At 38.8% G+C, this 24,873-nt stretch overlaps 1 protein-coding gene across 24 annotated transcripts in view; it reads right to left on the bottom strand.

Moving 5' to 3' along the window:
- The window catches only part of Elavl2 (ELAV like RNA binding protein 2), a 155,892-nt gene that overhangs the window by 53,320 nt on the left and 77,699 nt on the right, over positions 1-24,873 (bottom strand). For 8 of the 24 annotated variants that reach the window (XM_021229618.2, XM_021229620.2, XM_021229626.2 and 5 more), the window contains exons 2-3: positions 16,793-16,908; positions 13,872-14,115 (exon numbers count right to left, since the gene is read on the bottom strand). In XM_021229618.2, coding sequence (XP_021085277.1) covers positions 13,872-14,115; positions 16,793-16,870 — 322 coding nt within the window. In that variant the 5' untranslated portion in view covers positions 16,871-16,908. The remainder of the gene's footprint in view (positions 1-13,871; positions 14,116-16,792; positions 16,909-24,873) is intronic. The other 16 variants (XM_021229621.2, XM_013116511.3, XM_021229623.2 and 13 more) reach the window with 4 other exon arrangements.

The following is a 24,873-nucleotide window of genomic DNA, read 5'->3' as shown; positions in this document are numbered from 1 at the left end:
CGGTAAGCTGGAATCACGCTTATGCCCGCCATCTTGACGAAAAACCGGCAGTTTAAAACAGCCAAGGTTTTACAAATAAGACACGTGGCCAGAAAAACATAAAGATTTACATTAAAGTCAGACTTGGATGAAGAAAACCTCTAAAGGTTTATAGTGTGTTTAAAAATATACGTGAGACTGAGAGAAAATAAAACGACAAAATGGTAAATAAATAGAAAAGCCGGCATTGTGGTGGCACACGCCGGTAGGATTTACTCCAGAGGCAGAGGCAGGCAGATTTCCAAAGAGAAACCCTGTCTCAGAGAAAAATAAATAAAAGTAAAATAAATAAAGTAATAATAGATAAATAAGCCATGTAAAGATGGAAAATACAGAGAAAATCTGGATACTGTACGCTATTGTGTTTTTCAGTTTTTTTCATTGCTAAGGAAGGAACGACTGATAAAGTACACTTGCTTATAATCTTTTGAAAATGCCTTGACTTCAAAATTTAAGTATAAGGATATGTTACTCGGAAAAGGAGTTTTAGTTTATGTTTCCACAGAAAATGAAAAGCTGAGGATTCCTTCCAGGCTTCTGTGGTTTGACGAACCAAGACCCCCCGGAAGCAGTGGACCAGGTGTTGCAACAACTGAAACAGCTAAGACGATGGAGCTTTATAGACCCTAAAAATAAGGACTTATACAGGTTTATGAGTTTTGTCATGATCCCCATGGTATGAACGGCGCCCCCTTCCAGCAGGAAGCAGTTTGGAATGAGCGACGTCCCAATTCCCATCTTGTTTATAAATCTTTGTTTTCATTTCAATGGGATTGTTTATAATTGGCTAATGATCACAGCCGATCTCTTGTTAATGGTAAAAAGGGGAATTATGTTATGGGTATTGTTTTTCCTTTATTGATATGAATTCAAGGTCAATTTTGTGATATGTACATTTCTCCTCTTGATTAAGTATTGTGCTTATACTGATCTTTTAAAACGTAATGCATAATTGAATACAGACTATAGATAGTTACTTATAATAGTCAGAATTTATAGTTAGGTAAGTTAGGTTTTCTAGATATATAGAGATGTATTTGAGACAGATAGGTAGTCTTCAAACCTTTCAAAGAACTTCAGAAAATGGCATTTAAAATGGTTTAGGGTTTTTCTTGACAATGAGAAATGTCTGCTCCTGGCAGCACCAATTATGTCTGAGAGGAAGATGGGCATCGAAGAAACTCGTTATGGAGTTTGCTTTCAACATGGCAAGATTAGCCATTTGGGCAAGAAGCTGCTCTTGCCTGTACTGCTTGACTGTTGTTGTATATTCTGGACAAGCAGGACCCACAGGAAAGTGACTGCTGAACTCAGTCTTACAGGGTTCCTGCTTCATGGAAGAGTCTACCAGACTTTCTGCAGGACACAGAAAAGTGACTGACAGACTTCTGATGCAGACACATTGTGGCCTATGGGCTGAAGATGGATGCCCCAACGTTACAGAGGAACTTCGGGTGACTGTCCAGGCAGTAAGATACCTCTGTCAATCCTAGTGTTTATATATTATGCTTCTGTGGTCTTTAATGGAGTTAAAGACAGATAGTTATAATTATAGTTTTCCTTAGTTATGATAAAAGATAAGCTACATATAGGACTTTGGACTCACAAGAATGAGATAGATGATATTTTCTTTAAATCTTGCTAAATGTTGACAAAATATTGTAACTGTGTTCTTACTTGATAACTGTTCTGTCATATACAATTTGACTATGTTAAAGTTAAGACCTTTCTTTTTGTTTAAACAGAAAAGAGGAGATGTTGGGGAAGTCCTGTGTATATGTCAATAAATTACTGCTGGCCAATAGGAATCTAGATAGGTGGGGCTAGGAGTCCAGGAGGATTCTGGGAAGGAGAAACACAGGAGAGTTCGACATGTAACGCCATGGGGTAGGAAGCCCAGAACTATTCTCCAGGAAGAGAAATACTTAGATTAACAATTATGGGGTAATTACTTAAGTCAGAGCTAGCCAGTAAGAAACAAGCAAAGGCCAACAGCTTCATAATTAATACAGCCTCCTGTGTGTTTATTTGGGACTGATGTGGCTCTAGAACCAGGCCGGCGGGAACACTCCTCACAAAGAAAAACCTTCTCTTAACAAATTAAGGCTTTCTGCAAGACTCTTTTCACTATCTCCCAAAGTTTGGTGTCACCTTGGCCTGGCTTCTTAGGCCCCTACCCACACTGTGTTTTCAGGTAAAGCCACCAGAACAGACATCTGATTCCTTTAGGCTTCCACAATAGCAAGCTAACAGCGTAACGTTGACCGAATATATTTTAAAATGATTACACTGTGGGTTCTGCAGCAGGTACATACAAAGAATAAATATTGCAAACAAAGAGAAGACAAATCTTTTCCAAGAGAACTCAAGATTGACTAAAAGAAGGGGACAACTGTGGTGACCTGAGATGAAGACAATTATATCATGTGCAGAGAAATTAAATTACACCAGTGTCAGAAGACAAGAATTTTCTCTCAGGTTTCTCTTGCTTGTAGTTCTAGATTTCACAGATTACATTATCCCTATCAGAACTAACTTGTTCTGGCACCATTATGGTGTTTATGTGTCTGATACACAGACACATAAAATCATGTATTTATATCTCTTATGAACACATATACTCAAGTAGGGGAACAAGGGACTAATGAGAGGAGGGAGTGGGGGAAAATGGAAGAGGTGGTGAATATATGTGGAATATGTCCAAAGTTGCAGTATGTGATTGTATGTAAATATCCCTACGAGACCCAGTGCCATGTACAACGAATATAAGCCAACTAAAATTTTTAAGTGGATAACAATGACATGTATCACTGAACCCAAAGGACACAGGAATGCAATGCCTCTAAGTGTACACATGCCCTCATGTACCTGGCCACAGAAAGGCTTTTTATTAAATGAGGAGTAAAAAGGCAAAAGGAATAAATGAAGGTAACTGATAGGTGAGTCTGTTTTACGACCAGGTAGGTAAACAGTTGCTCTATGCAATAGGAATTGTGAAACTGCTGACCCCTGAGCTTAAAAAAAAGAAAAAGAAAAAGATATACACCCTAAGTGACCTGCAGGTCTTCAGACACTACTGCAGCTGGTCATCTCTGTCATTCCTCCAGATATTTTTGCTCATATTCAAGAATGAAAGGCATGATGAGGACACAGATATGTGGAGACGGGGACATTCCATGAGGTAACCTAGGGGCAAGTACTCTTCATTTTACCTCTTCTGCTCTGGCACAACTCTATCAGAATTTGGTTTCTTACAACACTGGCAATGGGAAGCTGAGTTTATATATCAAAAACACAGGCTACACAGTTACAAATGTTACTATGGAGGTAAAATCAAGAAGTAAATAACCATTCTTTAGGGTGAAGTCAAAAGTAAATGCAGACAGAAACAACTAGACATGTGCATTACACAAGCACCTTTCATTACAGTGTAAATCAGGAGAAATACAAATCAATTCCAGCTAATTAGCAAAAAGGAATTTACTGGAATCGACACAGGAGTGTTTGGAAGGAAAAGAAGGCAGTTATAAACCAACCTACAGAGTTAATGAGACGTAAAACCATCATGTCAAACCAGACATAGTGTCTCCCATCACAATCTCCTCTGACCACTGACTCTTCAATGAAATGCATACATCCAGCTAGGCCTGGGGGCTCTTGCCAGTAATCACAGCATTCACTAGGGTTGGAGAGGAGAACTGCTCAAGATTGAGCCTCAGGCCTGCTACAGAGTGAGATAGCATCTTTAAAAATAAAGTAAGAAAAAGAACGTGGGTCCTGGGACAAACTGCCTATGTTGACTCTTACTCCTTTTCTGGCCTTGCTTTTTGTAGCATACTCAGGGAGGAAATGCCCTTTAGCCTCACACCCCCTACACACAGAAAGGACCTAATAAAAAGAATGAGATAACTTTCTCTTTAACTCACAAAGATCCTTATAAATCTTTCCATCTACACCAAAAAAAATATTTCCATTGCTCTTACATAAAGGACTAAAAACAAAACAAACAAAAAACTATCAGGTGGTATAATCAACAAGTAATTAGCCAACAAATCACACTAGACTGCTGTTACATTCCAGTTTATAAACAGCACACAGAAGCCTCAAACATTATATGGCCATTGTCTGCTCTCTACCTTAGTCTAACCATGACCTCTTCTCTCTTCAACACATGGTCACATCACCCCAAGAATGAGGAATGCAACAGCACAGATTTTTCCCAACCATAGCCAAATGTCTCACACAGTTGATTACCAAATGAAGGCAGATGATAGCCTCAGCAATAGGACTTTTTCCTCCCTGCTCAAGGTTAACATCTGCAAGGTCCTGGTTCCAATTCCCGGCATGAGGAGTAGGGGTGGGCGTGGGCTGATTAATTAAAAAAAAAGACTTGAGAAGTATTACATTTATTATTTTAAATTCATACAATGGGGGGGATATGTTAAGCAATTGCTTTGAACTGTCAATAGACAACTTCTGAAGACAAGGCCAGTCAGTCACTGAGAGCAGCGGCAGCAGCCATTCATGCAAGCTGCTGCCAAGTGGGAAAGCTGGAGTCCAAGGTATAGACAGACCCAAGATGTAAAAGGCAGACTGCTCTGCTCGGCCGCACAAGTCAACCTGATGCAAAAGACAGAAAACTGCTACTCACCACTTTTTCCTAAGGCCACACATATCTACCTCCCAAAGTGGCTTCCAGAAGACACCAAATTCCTAACTACAGGAAGTGTCCCACTGTCTGGGGTGAGGGAGATGGCTCCACTCTGAGGGTTTGAGAGCCATCTCTTGAGAGGTGTGTGAAAGGGTACTTGGAAAAGAATAAGTGAGAAAAACAAGTTACAGATGGAAAGTCTCACTCTTATTCATCCCCTCCTATTGGGGAAATCTACACCCTCACTGCCTCTCCACAACAGAAGGGAGGACTCTCGGGAAGACAGCCACCTCGCTCAAGGCTTTGACCTGACAACCCGGTCCAGATACTCTGGTTTCCACACTCAGAGAACTAAAACCTCAGCTACATAAGGAAGCTAAGCGCAGATGAGAATTTTTTAAGGATTTATTTATTTTTATTTTGTGTGCCTAGGTATTATATCTGTGTATAACATGGTTGCCTAGTAGCCTTAGAGGCCAGAAGAGGGCATGAGTTCCTCTGGAAATGGAGTAACTAACAGTCGTGATGCCCCATGTATGTATCAATGATCTAACCCAGGTCCTCTCAAAGGGCAGCTAGTCTAGCTCTTAATTGCAGAGTCATCCTTATAGCCCCTCTGGTCTACACTGGGATGATCAAAAACCTAAAAGTAGGGTTATTGAATGTTACCTAGTCTTTCTGTCAAAGCTTTTGTTTTCTAGCACTTTAAAAAATGAACATATATTTAAAAATTACAAATCAGTATTGTCAATTATGTGCTGTCATCTTTTCTAACATAGATGAATGCATCCCTCAAATCAGAACCTAAAAGCACCAGCAATGCAGGTTTAAAACAAACCTGGCCCAGAATCTTTTGATTAACACATGAAACCCCAATTCATCAAGTTTGTAAAGGTGAGTGCTGTAACAGAGCAGAAGCATACAGCACTGTGTTTAAGGAGGGCTGCCTCGGCCGGGCGGTGGTGGTGCACGCCTTTAATCCCAGCACTCGGGAGGCAGAGGCAGGCGGACCTCTGTGAGTTCAAGGCCGGGCTGGACAGATAGCCTCCAAAACAATACAGAGAAACACTGTTTCGTAAAAACCAAAAAAAAAAAAAAAAAAAAAAAAAAAAAAAAGGAGGGCTGCCTCAGCACTCAGATCACAAGGGGAAAAGTCGGGATTACAAGGGGTCAAGCTGTGATGTCATTAGGAATCTTCCACAGATTTGACACCACAATCAGCCTGCTTGGATGCTGCTAAGGCGGGCTAAGAGCAACTACCATTCTTTCCAGTTGTGTTATGAGAATCTCTCAGACTAGTACCAAGGTCAAGAAGATTTCAGAGGACAGTAGCTCATAGACTCCTGTGTTAATGTCCTCCCTAAAAGGACATTAAACATGTGAGGAAATAAACCTCCCAGTGATCTTAAAGACCACACAGTAATTCTGGTTTCCAGTTTGCCTGCATCTGTATCTCCCTTAAATTTTTTTTTAAGAGGAAGATTTGACTTCCTGAAGATAAGAGTCCAAGGTCAAACAGGCTATAAGGGATCGAGGGCAACTGAAAGGTATCAAGTCTCTCATGCTACACCAAGAAACACAAAATTTTAACTGAGCTGACGGAGGGTATAAATATGAAATTGGTAAGTTATACACACTCTCCCTTTAAAATGAAAACACTAAGTTGAAAACAAGATTCCAACAAAAAGTACAATGAGGAGAAAAGGACTCATTAAGAACTAAAAATAAACTCTAATTCACAACATGCATAAGGATTTAACAGAAAAGGGAAACAAGATGTAAAACTACATCTGCTAAGTTAACCATGCCCTCACAGAACTCGCCCTCATCTCTACACAGTCTGAAATCTGTAAAAATCTGTGAGTGAACGAAGCGATGCTTTAAATGTTTTCAATGAATGTTTCCACAGAAAAGAAAACAAAAGAGACAGCAGTTTTTCCTTCTAAGTTCTGTGATCTGCTAACACTGCAGAAATGCTGGGCTTCTTTACATCCACATCCATGGCACTGCTCTCTGTACTTCCCTATGTGAATGCCTTAGCAAGAAAGAGTATTGTGATTTACATTAAAGGGATATCATCATAAGAGAAAGGCATCCATAGAAGTGCAAGCAAGCACACCTGATACTTTTCAACTGACACCTTATGGCTAAATTTAACAACCTGCTCAGGGGCCAGGTTAGTTAAGTAATACCCACTAGGGAATTTAGTTGAGGGTACCTTCAGATGGAGTCACTCTAACACTCTCTCTCTCTCTCTCTCTCTCTCTCTCTCTCTCTCTCTCTCTCTCTCTCTCTCACACACACACACACACACACAGGCACACACACACACGCATACAACACTTCCTATACACTAGATCAAGGCTGACATATTAGCATCAATCAACTTTCTGGGCTCCTTTAACTTCCTATTCCTACTTTGTACCACTCCTTAGTGATGATGATCACTTATATAAAAGAAGCTTTGCATTCCTCCCAGATCATGGGAAACTAAGACAAAAGATCTATTTGGAGATGTTTTCTCAGAACCAAATTGAAGTTCAAAGTCAAACAATTCCAATAAAGCTGTAAAACAAGCCAAACTTACAGAGAGAGAGAGAGAGAGAGAGAGAGAGAGAGAGAGAGAGAGAGAGAGAAGAGAGAGAGAGAGAGAGAGTGCACGCACGCGGGCAGGTGTGTGCCTGCACGAGTATATGCATGTGTGCACATATGTGTGTTTGGGTTCCCGATGCAGGCATGGAAACCAGGAGATATCTGGTGTCCCCTTATATCACTTTCCACCTGATTGACTGGAGACAGAGTTACTCACTGAACCTGGGGATTGCTGGTTTTTTTAGCTAGTCTGTATGGCCAGTGAACCCCTAAGATCCTGAGGTTTCTTATGTCACACTGCTACACTGGGGTTACAGGTATCAACAGCCACACTCAGCTTTCTCAAGTAAGTGGTGAGGATCCAGGCTGAACTCAGGTCCTCATGTTTGTTCAGCCCATGCTATTACCAATTAAACCATTTTCCTAGCCCCTAAGAATGGGCTTTATATGCTAAAACCTTCAAAACTACTGTTAGTAAAACCACCTTCTCTATCAAGAAGACATTTTAATAGTAATCACAAGTTGAATAACCCTAGTGTATAGAAAGTTTTCGTAAAACCGCATAGCACCCACTTAATGTAGGAATAGAGAACACATATACACAGCTTAAATTAAATCACTCCACCTTGCAAAATCTTTCCTTCAACGAGGTATTAAGTACAAAATAGGAAAATTGGAATTATAGTTAGTCAGTCCTCAAATAACACTGAAATCAAGGTGGCATACTGCCTAGGAGATTACTGTGCAGCTGTGTCACCAATACATCCTTTTAACTGAGAATCTGTTTCTTTACAATACTAGGAAGCGTTACCAGTACTTTTAGCCTTCAAAAGGTATTTGATTACAAAGATCGATATGGTAGGGCACATGTGTATCCCTAGGACTCAGAAGCTGGAGGCAAAAGGACTAGGTAGTTGACGATGGCCTTGGCTACACAGTAAGTTCAAGACCAATATGGGTTACACTGTTAAACCCTGCCTCAAAACTTAGAGTGTGTGTGTGTGTGTGTATGTGTGTACGTGTGTCCAATAAAGAAGGCCCCTAATGATGTCAAATTTAACATTCTAAAAATTTAAAGAGAGGGGAAAAAAAGACAAGAAGTAAAAGATAAAAATTAAGTCACTGTATACACAACTACAAGTCAAATGACATTCACAAATAAAATGCCAGGAAATATTTGTTCAGGTTGACCTTTTCACAGAAGGGTTTCCACAACAGAGTGCAGCAGCAGCAGCATGCTCAGGTGAAAGTCAATTAGCCTTAAAGGAGCTCAAATGAAGCTGACAAGCTCTGGAGCACAGCTCCAGAGACAGGAAGCACGTATTCCTTTCAGGAATATGCAAGGGAAATATTCCAATAGCATGAAAACACTCCCAGTCAATTCAGAATTTTGACACAGTTTAAGAAAATAAAGGCTAGTGCTATGATAGTCAAGCCTTTAAGGCAGTGAATGAGAAAACATCAAAAGTAGGCTAATTTTGTTCCATGTTAAAAGATGAGGGATGCTTAAGTGTGGTTTAGATGAGAAGCATCCCTCTCACAGATGCATGTATTTTAACACTTGGTCCCTGAATGGTGGGAATGGAGAAGTTAATCACTTTTAAGACATGGAGCTTTGCACACATTGAGAATTTATAAGCTTGCTCCATTTCTGTTGTTTCTCTGCTTCCTGCTTCCAAGTGGATGAAGTGGATGTGGTCAGCCAGCTTCCTAACCCAGCCACCGGTAACAATACAGTCCTTGACTCTCCCTCTGGAACCCACAGCCAGAATAAACTCTTCCTTCTGTAAATTACTTTGGGTCATGGTAGTTTGTCTTGGTAATAGAAAAATAACTAATGTAGTAGACAATTCAGCTTCATATCTGAAGGGAAAACCAAATAAATATCACCCTTAAATAGTCCACTCTTCTATAGGGACTATTTAAGTAGAAGATGGTTATCAGTCAACAAATGCAAGAAGGGTTCTCTTCCCCTCTCCTGTTCTGCCCCAAAGGGAAACATACATTCTCCCCAGGGACTGTGTGCTCCTCAACCTACACCAGCTAAAGGAATGGCCTCTGTCATTACAGATTGTAGACATGAGACAAGTTCACACAAACATACCTTACTAAGACAACTCCCCTTTCATTTTGTTTCCCCCTATAGATTTCCTAGGCACTGTGTTGAAATTTATCATCCTTCAAAGACCTAACTTTTTCTTTTGTAAAAATATTGTGTTCACTCCCTTTTTTAACTCCTACTTCGAATTTCATTTATTTGTGTACTCATGCATTAAACCTAACAGATTAGGTGATTTTCTTCTCTGACAGTGGTACAATAGTGTATCCAACTCTGTGTGTGTGTGTGTGTGTGTGTGTGTGTGTGTGTGTTTCAGTAACTTTGTATTGGCATTTATCAACACCAGCACCAAAGACTATTCTATAAAAATACCTAGTACAGGGGATAAAGAGACAGCTCAGCAGTTACCAATGCTTATTGTTCTTACAGAGGACCAGAGGTTCGGTTCCCAGAATCTACATCAGGTGACTTATAACGACTGGTAACTCCAGTCCCAGGGATCCAAAGACCTTTGGCTTCTGTAGGTACCAACCTGCACATGGTTGTATATAAATTCACATAGGCATACACACACAGAGAGAGAGAAGCACTATACTCCAGCTCGTCCCAACCCACACAATATGTAAATACCCTGTTCGAGTAACACAACAAAAATGGGTATGGAATAAATTCACAAGCCTTTGTCCAAACCTTTTGGACATGTTCCATAATGTTAATATCATACTTTGAGATGACTGATTAACCATAACCTATAGAATATAACAACGTACATGAAAAATAATAAGGTCTAATGATATACTTATAAAATCCACAAATTTCTCTGGTATATTTTACTGATTAGAGATGTTTCAAACTTTGATCACAGTTCCATAAATTTGATACATTATTTTATAAATTTAGTCTCTAAAATCTGAAAGTAAATTATGCAGGCTAGACAGGTACCTACAAAGTGCTATCCCAGCTTCAGACCTGGGAGTACATGCTATCTTGCCTCTACCCTTATGATTAAACAGCACGAAGGCTCAGAATGGATGCTTTATGTTACCACCCACCCACCTGCCTGGCCACCCTGCTGTAGTCTGAAACTCTATGGGTTCCAAATAAAACTGACACACAGAGCTGTGTTTTCAAATTAACACTCATCAAAACAGCCTGTGTCTGCCACGACTGACTTCATCCCAGCAAACAAATACTATTAAATTTGAAGGCATCTATTAGACTAATAAAATATCATTTATCTATTTCAATCCTGAGGAGTTAAGATTGTGTTTATTTTAAAAGGAGTGGAGAATCCCGTTACAATATTTTTGAAAATCAGTGTTCTGGCAGAATAAACAAGGATGAAAAACAGCTTTAAAATGCTCAGGAAGTTAAGAATGAACTGGGCTACAGTGCCCTAAAGGGGAGGAAACAACCTGTTTACCATCCAAAGTGTTAACCTAACCATGGGTGGTCAACACCTGCAAAGTCTCTGGATGCCTGGAGTTTTTGTTTGTTTGCTTGGCATCTAGTCTTTTCTACTACTTGGCTTCTTAACTTACACTTCCAGGCATCATCACAGATCAAACTCCAAGAGGCAAGAACTTCAGGCTAAACTGATTAGTGCTTGAATGATTTTGAAAGCTTTTGTAGTTTTTAAAGCCATTAGCAGCACCATATACCTGCAATCCCCAGCAATTGGGAAGCTGAGGCAGGATGGTGGCCAGTTCCAGAACAGCCTGGGCTCCATAGCAAAATACTATCTCAATGGAAAGGAAAGAGGAAAATAGAGTATGACCATGATGCCCACTGTGGGATTTCCTGGCCTTGCTACTTGCTCTCTGAATAATTTTTTTCTTTATCTTCTAGTGACTTTATTAGAAAACTTCAAGTTGAAATGTAAAGAGTGATGTCTATCTGCAAGTACTTACTTTATCCCATACTAAAATATTTTGGGCTTTCTGTTTTTATTTTATTTTTATTTATCATTATTTATTATTTCAAGGAGGGGCAAATTCTAGACAGTGCTTTTCTGTATGGATCTGGCTGTCCTGGGATTCACTTTGTAGACCAGGCTGGTGTTAAACTCAAGAGATCTGCCTGCCTCAGACTCCCAAGTGCTGGGATTACAGGATCAAGTACCATGCCAGGTTCTGATTTTAGGCTTTTATTAGTTTTATAAGTTTCAAGTTTCGTACAATGAATTTTCGTCATCTTCACTGCACTAAGTCTTCCAAGATCTACCCCCTGCCTTATCTATTCAACCAACTTTGTACCCTCTATTTACTTTTTTTTTTAACAAAAAACCTTCAAGACCAATATGTTTTGCCCAAAATATTCTTAAATGTATGGTCTTCCACTGGAGAGTAGTTGACTCGGCAGAGGCTATACTCTTAGAGAAAACTGATCCTTTTTTTCTCAGCAACTAACAATTGCAAATCATTCCAGTTAGGGGTGGGACTGTGTGCCCACCTACCTTCTCCATGCTGGATTTGGTCTAGCTTGGGCTTGCACTGGTTTTGTGCTCCACTGTGAGTTCATATGGTTACCTGATATTTTAATAGAAATTATACTATCCTGGAAATCTCCATGGCTACAAGGACAATGAAGCAAAGGAATGTCAAGAATCAATTTCATTTAAACATCTAATTGTGCGTCTGAGGTAAGTAAGCCATGTGTTTCCATTGCCACTGCTCACCACACTGAAGCCAAGGAGTGCATAGATATGAAAACTGAGAACTCAAATTTACCCCATTATGCCATGTAACAGCGCTGTAAAGGGTTTATGGAAGAATATGATGATTCAAGTATGCTCAGGGATAAGATGTGGAAAATCCCCTAAGCTGTTTTCTGTGGCAAATGTCTAATATGAAAGATGGATGAGTTGTTTAATATTTTTGCTTACCACTCCAGTATCATAAAAAAAAATGTGATTTTTACACACTATTCAAGCATCTTCATTCTATAATGGCAAGGTTGCCACTAAGCAATCGAACAAGAAATCACAGAAATTGATGTTATAGTCTGCACGCCATTTATCATACTTTAATACTTATTTCAAGTAGCCTAAAAAAATCCACAAGCAAAAAAAAATATTATTTTACTAAAAAACATTAAAGATAAAATTCACTATAGGGAACAGAATTATTTTCTACCTTTTCCAACTTTTCAAAAACTCTTTATTAATTTGATATACTTCTAGTCCTCAGTTTGCAAATGAAATTTGTAAATGGCCAGGATATGGCTCAGATATTGCCTACAGTGTTCATGGAGACCTTGATTCAATCCCCAGTATGCACACTTTCCAACACACACAAAGGGCTAACGGAAAGTGTGATCCTTTTTAGTTTGAGTTTTCAACAACTGAAGAATCTTCCTGGCAATATGGTGAACACAGAAGCAACATAATTAGCTAAAGACAGGATTATTCAGAGGCAGTTGGATCTGTCTGAGTTCAAGGCCAGCCTAGTCCACAGAGTGAGTTCCAGAAAAAGCCAGGGCAACACAGAGAAACCCTGTCATGAAATAACAAAAACAAAACAAAAAACTTAGTTTGATATATTTGTTTATAAACTTCATAAAGCAATTTGTGCTCCACCAAAATTTACAACATGAAGGCCCTACAAGGTCTATCTACATTTAATGTCATGGTTTTAGCATTTTAAAACAATTCTTGTAGGAAACATTAACTCCTGTCCCAAGAACATGCTCATTAAATAGGTTTGAGCTTAGATGAACATTTACTCAAATAAAAGAAGTTTACTAACATTTTTCAAATACCTAGTACTCAACTTGAGCCAAATGGATCATCACTTAGACCCAATTTCTCACCCTTTCCTCTTCATCTTTACAATAAAAAGGATGCTCACATACCACATATTCTTTCCTTGTTAATGAATAGAACATAAAGTTCCATTAATTTTTTTCAGTGCAAGTGTTTAGAAATGGAAACTGTATTAGCCAACCCATTATCATACATTTTATAAGCATAAAGACCAAAGCAACTTAATGGAAGAATACTGTGAGTTTTTCCCCCTTCTTTCTAAACAAAATATTTTCCTTATAGCTCATTGTTGAAATGCTGTTATGCAAGCTCAGGGGGACTGAAAAAGTAAAGGTTAACCTGAATGTTACTATCACATACTGTTTTCCAAAAGCACTGTCCTTCATCCCAGAATATATTCAAAGTCCAGTGAAAATACATACTGCTATCTAGGCATGGTAGCTCACACTTGGAATCTCAGCACTCAGTTAGCTAAGACGGGGATGCCATAATTCAAAGCCAGAGTGAGCTTCAGGCCAACCTGTACTACAGAGTAAGAACCTGCCTTTAAAAAACACCAAGCAAAAAAAATAAAATCAGAGACAGACCCCAAAAGCATTTTATGGTTTAAAAAGAAACACTTAAAACTAGTTTCATATTGCTTACAAAGTAACTGAAATCTAGATATGTAAAGCTTCAGCACTGAATGATTTACACATACAAAGGTATTTTCTCATATCGTGACCCATGGTTCTTTAACTGTCAAACATCTACATAAAATTGCATACCTGTTATTTTGTCTCTTACAAGCTTACAGGACTCTATCTCACCAATGCTCCCAAAAAGACTCTTGAGTTCCTCCTGGGTCATGTTCTGAGGAAGATAGTTGACTATTAGGTTGGTCTTGCTGTCCTCTGTGTTCCCAGAGTCAACTGGTGAGGAGCAGTTGTTGTTTACAGTGGTTGGACCATTGGCTGTGTTATTGCAAGTTGGCCCATTAGACAGTTGTGTTTCCATGGCAGCAATTACCTGCTAAAAACAGAGAAAATAAGAAATGTCAGAATTCATATTTCACAAGCTATTAGAGATTCCACCCAAGAGTTAAACACTTGTCACTAAACACAAGTCGTTCTGCTGAGATTACAATAAAGCTTCAACAAAAAGTGCAACACCTACGCTAATTGTATTTCACATTAAGCTATTCAATTTAAGACTACAATTATACTTCCACATACATATCCCATACATGCACATAAGCACAATTTAAAACTTAAAACATCTTCTAGACTCTTATCTTGGGTCTAGTCATATACTCTCAACTCACCTGCAGCGTCCACAGAGGAAGCAATTTAATACCAAAGGGCACAGAACTGTGTCCTGACTAAAAATCATTCTAGAAAATAAAAATGCTTAACATGCTGCCAAAACAAAAGAAAAAAAAAAACGGCATACTAACTCTGAAGAGGATTCTTCAGTTCGAAAGAGTCAATTATCTAAGACTGGCAGGCATCCATTAACAAAATCAAGGAGCAAAGGTACTTTCAAAAATAAAATTTGTCAACATGTACTGTTTTGGTTACATACTGAAATGTTTTTGATTAACATTATTTTGTACCTCTAACATTGGTAAGAAATAAGAAAATAGATGTTATATGTTCAGGAGTGAAAGGGTAAGTTAACTTGGGAGTAAAACTATGAATATTCTGTCTACATTTGTAGACTATTCAGCCATTCTTGTCAATTGGCAGCTGATTACGACCAACAAGTAACTGATCTATAGCATCAAAACAGAGCCCACAAACAATTCAGGATAATATTGTGCCTTGACTGTAATTTTAAGACCAAAAACGCATATCCAGTTCACCAAAGCAAAAATATAATAAATACACCAACTTCTTCAATCAGGCCAGCCCAAGGCTGTTGAAAATGCAAGTGATAAGGTGTCCATAACCATACAGCAGATGAGTAACAGAGTGGGGGGAAATTTCCTCAAAAGTTCCAACTACTCTAAAAATCATGTATTATACCATTTTAGTGTAGAATCTGATGGTCTTTGAACAAGAGTCACAAACCACAGCCCCCAAATTTTCCAAAAGCGTTTTCCTAATAACCGTCCAACTTTGGACAGCCAAGACCATGGGGGAATCCAAATGTCAAAGCATTAATGAAAAGATTACACTGTCTCAGCCAATACACCTCTCAGCTCCCCAAAGAACTGCTCCAACCTGACAACTCTGAGAGCATGCTAGCTTTAGGAGGCTTTAACATAGTAAAGGCAAAAGAATCTGATAAAAGAAAAAAAAAAAAGCAAAGTAGAAGGAAAAGATGGCTGATTATAAAGGGATGGGGAAAACATCTTTTCAAATTCAAATTGCCTAAGAAAAATAAAAGGGTACATCTACAAAATCTCTATTGCCAAGAGATGTTTACATAAGAAAGCAGCACCAGGCAAACTGGTCAAATGACCAGATCCAGAATAGTCAGGGACAAGAATCAGCAGCAGCCCTGTCAGGATAAAAACAGACTCAAGGCAGAGGAGTTAGGAAATAGCCAAACAACCTGTAACCTTTCAATAGTTTCGTTTCTTTTCCAAAGAAACAAACTTCCCCCCCTCAAGATTTAAACTACTTTTCTCGGGTAAGTATTCTCAGTGAATACTTAAGAAAATAAAGGGCAATAAACAAATCTTTGGATTTCTGTATTTAAAAAAAAATCAAAATATTTCAAGATACTATAACTGACGAATTACTTGAAAACGAGAAGGGGGCTTCAGATTTTCTAATAAAAGTGTGACTGTTCCAGTTTGTGGGTTACTTACGAATTATTCTTTTAACAGCAAAATTCTCATAGGGCTACCTCTGCTCAGCAACTATAGAAGCAATGAACTACAAGAGGAAAGTGGCCACAGCCTATTAAGATAAACCATCACTTAAAAGTAAGGGTGTGTGCACAAAGTACAAGAACCCCAAATCTGAGATTCGGACTAGAGCTCATTGTAATGTCGTGTGAAATATAAATGTTCATTGAATGAAATTAGCAGGGTTTAATAAGGACAACAAACACGCTCACTTAATTGCACATTTATTTCCATGTTCAGGTGGCAAGAATGAGCTCCTAAGCCAACATTCAAGTGAACAGCTGCAGTAGGCTATGTGCACTGAAAATCTCAGCATCTCTCAGCTATAGGACCATCTGCTCTGAATAAAATGATACTAATGTGCTATATTTTCCAAATAATGCATATTCCATTGATAGGCTCAACACAACTGTTCAGAATGCACAGTCTTTCAACAGTTACTGGGCAAATAATTTTCAGCCAGATTTACAATTTCAAAATTTTTTTAGCATCAGGAATTGTAAATAACTTCAAAATGTAGTAACCAAAAAAATACATAGTAAACAGAATGTAAAGAATTACGGTAACTTAGTATTCAGACCATACCAAAACTTTTTTTGTTTTTGTTTTTGTTTTTTAAAGCTTGTCACTCTTTTGAGTCTGCACTAAATCCTAATTTCAATTAGTTCAGTTACATATAACAGCACGGTTCCGATCTACATTTACCACCACAGTTAAAATTGCAATGTGCTTTTAAATTCTTAATGATGGCCATACCATAGTAGGTAAGAATGATTAGTATGCCAAATTAAAGGTTCAAGTGTTTGGTATGGCCTCGGCACTTGCGCAACATGCTAAAAAAAAGTAGCCTACAGAATTTAAGAAAAATCCCACAGACCCCGGTCCAAGGCTCTGCTGCCCACGAACCGCTTCTAAGCAGAGAAGCCACATCACACAGTCTGACTGCCATGTTAGTTTGGAGTTGCCGTCTGCAATATGGACACAAAAAGTACCATACGTTAGAGTAGAGCAAGGTAATGCAACATGTCAGCTTGCACAGATTTACAGTGATTGTCTTCATATTCCCAGCACGTCCATGCAGTGGGGCTTAATTGAATTTGAGGCAATTCCAATCTAATCTCTCCAAATTTATTCTAACATGTAGTTTTCTTGCATCAGTGTAAGTATTTGTAATTAAAAGCCAGATTTTCAAACAATATTAACTATTTATCTTGCCATCTATCTTTAAAAACTACCTTAAATTCCGTTTTGAAAATTTAAATTAAATAAAATGAAAATACTACATGCAATCCTCTCTTATGGATGTGGGAGAAGGGAGGAAATGTGAATGAAATTTTAGTGAGAAAAGCTGTCAAGCGATTCATAAGTGATTGCTTTGCATAAAAGCACACTCTCCCCTAAATATCAAAGGGGCATTAAGTGAATCTGTATTTGCCCACACTGCTACATTATACTGCAAATGATCCTTAATCCTGGGACTTCAAATTAAAAGGGAATCAAAACCCCCTGTGATTATTCTGCCACTACAGTGAAACTAGTCTCTACCAGTTTCTCCAAAAACAGTTCACATATATTAAGAGGCAGTAAACCAGCATCTTTCAATTGAAATAATTGGACAAATAAATAGGATTTTTTGAGTAATGATTGTATAAAATGTCAGCTTTGTCCCTGAACAAAATCAAGTGAATAATTTTATAATATGTAAATTGTGAACCCAGCATGCTTTGAAATTAGTGCTGCCATGAGACTTCCAATAGCATTAATGGGCTGTTTATGCCTTACTTCAACTTGCCTGAAAGCTAAACAGAGCTATGACAGTGGTCCAAAAGTTAAAATTTACTTTTTAGCTATACATCCACGTGGTTAAAATGACCGACGTATCAATTGGAAGACTCAGGCTCAGAAACAACAATGAGCAAATGAAGGCTGAAACAAAAATCCCCTTACGTTTTAATAATTTCAAGTTTTCAACTTCATAGTTAAAAGCCTGACTGTCCATAATCTACATGAAATAAATCATGGAGTGGACTCTGACATCTACGAAAGGACTTAAAGACTCCCTGTTGGATGCATGAAAATATTTTACTGTTCTTCCTTTCTCCCACTGTACCCAGAGAATTCAGTCTGACCCTGTGTTCTTAACTTTACAGTTCATCTTATAGTTAACCTGAGATAAGAGCAGAGTGCTTTATATCCATGAAATACTTTCATAAGAGCCCAACTGTAGAGCAGGAAGACCACACCCAACAGGTTAAACCAAGACATAATGTATGTCCAGGATATATTCAGGAGTTAATATCCAAATATCCTCCTTGCCTAAAATCACAGGTAAAACCAGATCTAATGGCCTCATCCCCTATATTCCATAGGAGACAACACTAACAAGCTGATCTATTGACATCCCTCCTTTCCAAGGCCTCAAAGATACACAGTCTCTACTGAACCAGCTAAGCTGATAGAAAATGATTCCACTGCACTTTTACAATCCCAGCACCCAGACAGTTTCTCCGCTTGAGGCCGACACATACCTTTATGGGAAGTTATAAATAAGCTGCTCACATGGCCCTTACCTTTATGCTGGCCAACAATTCAGTTACTAAAAATGTAAAGCTACTTCCCCTTCACTTAAGGACAGGTGATTCTGCTCCACTCAATCTACCACAGACAACCCGGCTGTGCACTATTTATAGAACCCACTGGCTCTGAGGCTTTTCGGAAAGGAAAAAGGCCACATTCCAGTGAAACAGAGCCATTAATTTTAAGGCTTAAAAAAACAACGTTTTATATGTGTTTGCCACTTAGTTTAGACATCAATTGTGCCAATTCAAACTGTTATTCTCAGCTCAATAACTTATGAAAAGACACTTTCATAGATTAACCTAGGATACTCCACTCTTGCAGCAAGCTACAAGAGATAATGGTGAGGCACAGTGATGGATGGGAGCATGGATCTCACAGAGAAGGGAGGAAAGTAGCCTTTACCTTTGTATGGTTGTATAGTTTACCTACAACAGGCACTAAAGCTTTCCGCATTTGATTGATCCCCCTCCCCGCTGTGTTTCTTTCAATTATATGTACTTCATACTAACATTACTGTTTTCTTCAGCATATACAGGTTCTTACACAGCGGAAATCTGAGATCAAAATTCTCACTTTATTTCTCCTCTCTGGAAACAGTAAGAAGATGAGAAACTGGTCCACTTGTGCAGCATTGGTCTACCATGAGCCAAGTTCCAGGGTTTGATAACCACCACTACATTAAGGGTCGGGGGATTAAGTAAAACCGATGCCGGCTCATACTTCCTCTGAAGAACCTAAGTTATTTACAGCCTCTCCAAAGGTCCTTCCCATCCTAATTCACACTAACTTCTCCAGGAAGCTTTTCCTAAGCCATTAACAGCCACCTGCTGCCTGTCAAATCCAACACTAGATAGTTAATATAGACACGGAGTGCTCTGCATCCCTTATTTCTACCAGCCTTGGACATCAGAGCCCACCTTGTCCCTCAGACAAGCCCAGTGCCTTCCTTTCTCACTCTGTTCATGAATCTTCTCTAAAGTCACCTTACTCCCTTTGAGGGATCCACACAAAGAAAGAACAAAGGGATTTCTCCAAAACAGAGGCTGAAAGGGTGAAGGACACTATCCTTTATATGTGCAAGTTCGAAGGCTTGCTTCTCTATCCCACCTAAGGGATTTCACAATAAGCATAACAATGAAAGCATACTTTCCATTCTGTGTGCATCCCACCATCGACACCCACCCACTGAAAGTCACATTCCTGTTTCATGGTTAGGAAAGGAAACCATTTCTCTTTGAACTGATCAGCTGTGTGATCCTGACCTCAAGAACCTGTGACTCCAACTTGCCAACTATAAAATACACACGTCAAAACAAATCCTGAAACATTGCACAGGTAAGTTCCATGCCTTTACCCATTACAGTTACAGAGATAAACCATGTGAGATTTAGGGATCACTTAGCAAAATGGTCAGAAGCCAAGAGTAAATGTAGATGTAAAGGAATTCAGAAACCCATTATTCTTAAGTTAAATGTCTTAAATGGTTTTAACTCGATACTGGCTAAGAATGTTAGGCAAATACAAATGATGTCTCTAAAAAGAATCATGGCTAGAGGCAAGGACAAGCATCTCTCTCAGACTAAAACGTCCAGTTTGGATCCAATACCTTGGACTCCACACTCACTTGGGACTAGAACTTCAATACTTCCAAGGTACACACGACAAGGGCAGAATTGGTGTAGTGTCTTCCCTCTGCATGTTAAGACTTCCTCTAAACACCAAGTTCAAGACACAAGGTGAAAAGAAGGCACCTGCCTCTAAAGTTTCAAAGATAAAGCTAGGGGGCAGTAGAATCCTGACCAAACACCTTCCTTTAGTGAACCCAGTAAGAAACTGCAAAGTAGGCAGTGATGTGCCTGATGAGAGAAGAATAAACAGCCTGAGGACAGATGGGGTCACCTGTCTAGGGGTGACCATGCCTTCAGTGAATGCTTTATCATCCCCCATTGAAATCATTACAATGACATGTCCATGGTACATTGCTGGATTTACTGAAGTAAATGACAATAATAAACCAAGCTTTAAAACCAGAGATAACCCATGAGTTACAAGGATGAACAGTTAATGTGTTCTCTATAAGGCTCTTGGCTTCATAGAGTCCCCTGGATCATAAAAATTCCATCAATTCTCTACCCAACTTTACACCATATTATCTCATCGGAATTTGTCAATCTCAGATATAGATATTAGGCATTAAGGTTAACAAAAGACCAACCAGCTGCAGGAATACCAAAAGAAACTTTGCTAACACTGTGACTTGGCCTTTCCAGCTTTTACACACAAACAAGTCTCTCTTGATGTCAGTCTGTAGGTCTGGAGTTCCAGAGTTGGCAGGATTAAAGGCTTTGGGGTTTATGGATTAAGATGAGTACAGAGCTCCAAATCCTCCTCCTTTGTTCTAAGGTTATTACAGTCAATCATGTTAGTCAATGGGAAAATAAAGATCCAATTAAAAAGATCTGCTCACCAGTCCCATCCTGCTCGTCCATCAACAAACATCTTCATGCACCAACTAAGAACCAAGAGAAACTTAGGTACTTGAGGAACTGACTGAAAGAAGGAAGTACCAGGGTGCACATACACAATGGAGATGTGTACAACAGAGCAAGAAGAAACACATTTAGGAAAGAGAATGTGCGATAATGGTGGTAGACTCGAGTAATAAACAGCAGGTCTCATTGAGAAGATAGGCTTTGAGCTAATGTTTCAAAGAGAAGTGACCTAGCTACTGTATGGAGAGAATAAGGTCTCTTCAAAATGTCCACATTCTGCTATCCCCTCAGTCTGTAAATACGTCATGTAACACAGCAAAATGGAATTAAGGATGCTAATCAACTGATCTTATAAACATTAGATTGTCCTATATTATCCGAGTGTAGATGATTAGCAATGATTCTTATAAGTCAAATCAGGGAAAGTCACACTGTCCAGAAGTCACAGCATCAGAAGGACCTCATAGTTAGCCTCTATCAAGTAGAACAGATGAGGGAACATTTTCCCCTAAAGCCTCCAGAGGGAACTTCCATCTTGGCTGTGGCAGATCTACTTTGAATGGACTTCTGACTTACAGAGCTGTCAAACAGTGATGTGCATTGTGCTCTGCTACTTGTTATATTACAGCTATTTGGGATGTAACAGAAAATAATTGTCCTCTCCACTAGACTATCAAGAAAAATATCCCAGGCAGGTCAAGTTAGGCTGCTGTGTAGAATAGTAAGGAAGGAGCTGCTAGAGAGGGAGGGAGAGGGGAGAGAGGTCAAAGAGGTGATGAGGTCAGACTACATAGGGCCTTGAAGACCATTCGAAGAAAAGAAACCACAAAAAGGTTTCAAGCCAAAGAGCAGCATGAGGCTCCTGTGAAGATTACTGTGTGGGAGAACAGGAGGGCTCAGTAAGTCTGGAAGCAGTTAGGGTGGGAAGGCAAGGAGCTGCCACAGTAACACAGGCACATAGGGATGACAGTGACTGTCGAAGGCACTGTCAGGGGCAAACCATCAGATTCTGAATATGCTTAGAGGAAAGCATATAGCTCAAGGGCTACCCTTAAATTACATGAGCAAACTGCTTAAATTCACCATCAAAAAAAATCAAAACAAAATAAAGTGGGTTTACATTCCAATGGCTTGCATTCAAACAAATCACCAAAATATTTATTATGTGCTAGGAACTAAGAATACAAGATGAATAAACAAAGAAAAGGTTTCTACATAGAGAGCAGAACCTTAAAGAGCAGGAAAAGAATCTCAGGAAACCCAGAGTAAAAACCAAGTACTCAATCAAGCTAATCTCTGCAAGTACTCTTTACAGTGGACTCTCCACAAAAGAATTCAGTCTTCAATTCATTTAATAGCAAATATAAAATCAACAAGCATTTAATTTTAAAGATTTAACTAAAGCTATTCAGTGTGGTTGCCCAAGCCTGCAACCCCAATGTCACAGCTAAGCACAAGCACCAGGATGAGTTCAAAGGCATCCTGGGCTACTTTGTGAGACCTGATCTTAAAGCACCACCACTTCAAAAAAGTTGACTTGTATTAGGAATCCATTTTAATCATGATGCAAAACAAGATGTAAAACAAGATGCAAGATGCAAAAACAAGAAAGATATCAATTTCCCCCCAAAAGTTAAAAAATTTTAAATGTCACATTCTGAAGTGGAAACACACTAAACAGGGCTATTTGCCCTGTTGTGGATAGTGAAATGAAATCATGGGTTAACTGGGTCTTGGTTACAGCATGGAATATACTAAACCGTTAACTTCTGGTGATGAATCATTGTCACCTCATTCTTTCATCCCAACTTCAGTGGGCCTAATTAATTTCCAAGCCATTATTTGGCTGCAGAATCTAAAAAGGAACATGAGTATAATGAGAATAAAGTCAATTTTGCCTTCCATTTCTGTAGCGAGGCTGTTTCATATAGGCAGATAGATGTGAACTGCTAAATTAAGACAGTTCACACAGTAATCAGCACAGAAATTGGATTAACTTCACATTCTTCTACAGAAATCACAGCTATCAGGAATTCCCTTAGGGTAGAACACATTGTGAAAGGCTGATTGGAAATCCTCAAATTAATCCCAGTAGTTGAGTGTTTTCATAAGGTAGGCTAAAAACATGGTTCATCTGCAAGATAGAGACACTGAAATGCTCTGTCATAATTGAGCACCAAACCAGGAGAAGTACTTAATCTTAAAGGGAATATGAAAGACAAAGGCAGCTTTCTTATGAACAAAAATGCCACTTTTTAACTCACAACTGTTAGAAAGGGCCACAGTTCTCCATGTGGTCACTTGTGGTAACATTGTGCTTTTCACTGTCATTTAAAAGGACTTGAATAAAAATGCTATAGTTAGTGTTTAACCCCAGGCACCTTATAACAAAGTAAAGTATCTGAAATGTCAGCTGAGTGAACAAGGTATATGCTAATTTCTTAGTAATGCTGCAAGGTTACAAATATTTCTGTAGAACTTTAAAGAAACTAAAAATCGATAGTATCCTAGGACATATGCCTTACAACACAAAAGGAGTCAAGGAGAGAGAGCAGAGCAATGTCCTCCCGCCCTCTTCCTTGTCTACGGTGATCTCTACACCCATTGACTCTGAAAAGTGGACCATCTCACTTACTGGTATTTACCTATGTAACACTTTTCTTTTAAGTTGTGTGAAGCCCCAAGGGGTATATACATTCAACTTAGACATACAACTATGAATTACTTAGCAAGTTAAGTTGGGGCATCTTCAAAAACAAGATTCATATCAAGAAAGTTATTCATCTCCTTTGGTCTAGCTAGCTCTGTTGCTCTCTCCCCTAATGACAAATTCCTTTAAAAACTACATCCCAGCTAGGGGTAGGGTTAAAAAAAAAAAAGGCTTTAGTACATTCTATGACTTGTTATAGTCATAAACTGCCAGTTATTTACATTCCAAAAACTTGCAATTAACATAGTATTTTTATTGGTAATTCCATTGAGAGGAGACTATGGAGGGAGAGCGTCCCAAAGACATTTCTAGTTAATATGCTGCCTAAGGATACACAAGAGTTAAAGTTCAGAAGAGGCTAATGCTACACACCACAAAACGAAGACACGTCTTTGCCTCACACTTTACTGATCCCACATCATACGGGTCCAGATATCCCTCTTAACAAGCAAACAAGTCAAGGTCAGTGCCTGGTCAATATCCTCTGCCATCTCATAGAGCAATGGTTCTCAACTTTCTTAACGCTGCGACCCTTGAATGCAGTTCCTCATGTTGTGCTGACCTTCAACTATAAAATTATTTTTATTACTACTTTATAACTGTAATTTTGGTACTGTCGTGAATTGTAATGTAAGTATCTGTGTTTTCCAATGGTCTTTTGGGGGTTGAGTCCCACAGGTATCATAGAGCAAAGCTTCTCCACTCACTTTTACTTCCCATGCCATCTTCACAGGGTTAAGAGAGAACTTAACAGTGAGACAAATGTATAAGTGTCTATGTGCAGTTATATTTTTGTATATAATTGTGTAAAAGTTACTGAGAATGGATCTATCGCCTGGTGACCGTAAGGAGTGAAAGAAGGTGGAGATGCAATTGAAGATTCCTTGAACCTAAGAAAAATTTCCTGAGACTCAACCACGAATACATTTAGCCCTAAAATCATCTGTATTCTGGGAAGAGAGAAGGGGGGGTGGAAAAGGGGCCAACTTTCTTTAAAAGCTTTTGTTATGTACAAATATTAAGCAGATAATATGTCAAGCACTTTACAAACTAAAGTGCTTAATGAGTATGAGGCTGTTATTATTATTAGACAAAGGAAAATGCTTCTTGAAAATGCTATCACAGAAAATTTGTCAGTCTTTTGGGTTAAG

The sequence above is a fragment of the Mesocricetus auratus genome, unplaced genomic scaffold (genome assembly GCF_017639785.1).
Source record: "Mesocricetus auratus isolate SY011 unplaced genomic scaffold, BCM_Maur_2.0 Super-Scaffold_100014, whole genome shotgun sequence".
Lineage (NCBI taxonomy): Eukaryota > Metazoa > Chordata > Mammalia > Rodentia > Cricetidae > Mesocricetus > Mesocricetus auratus.
Note: the sequence above shows the minus strand (reverse complement) of the source record. Positions and strands in the feature narration are given on the sequence as shown.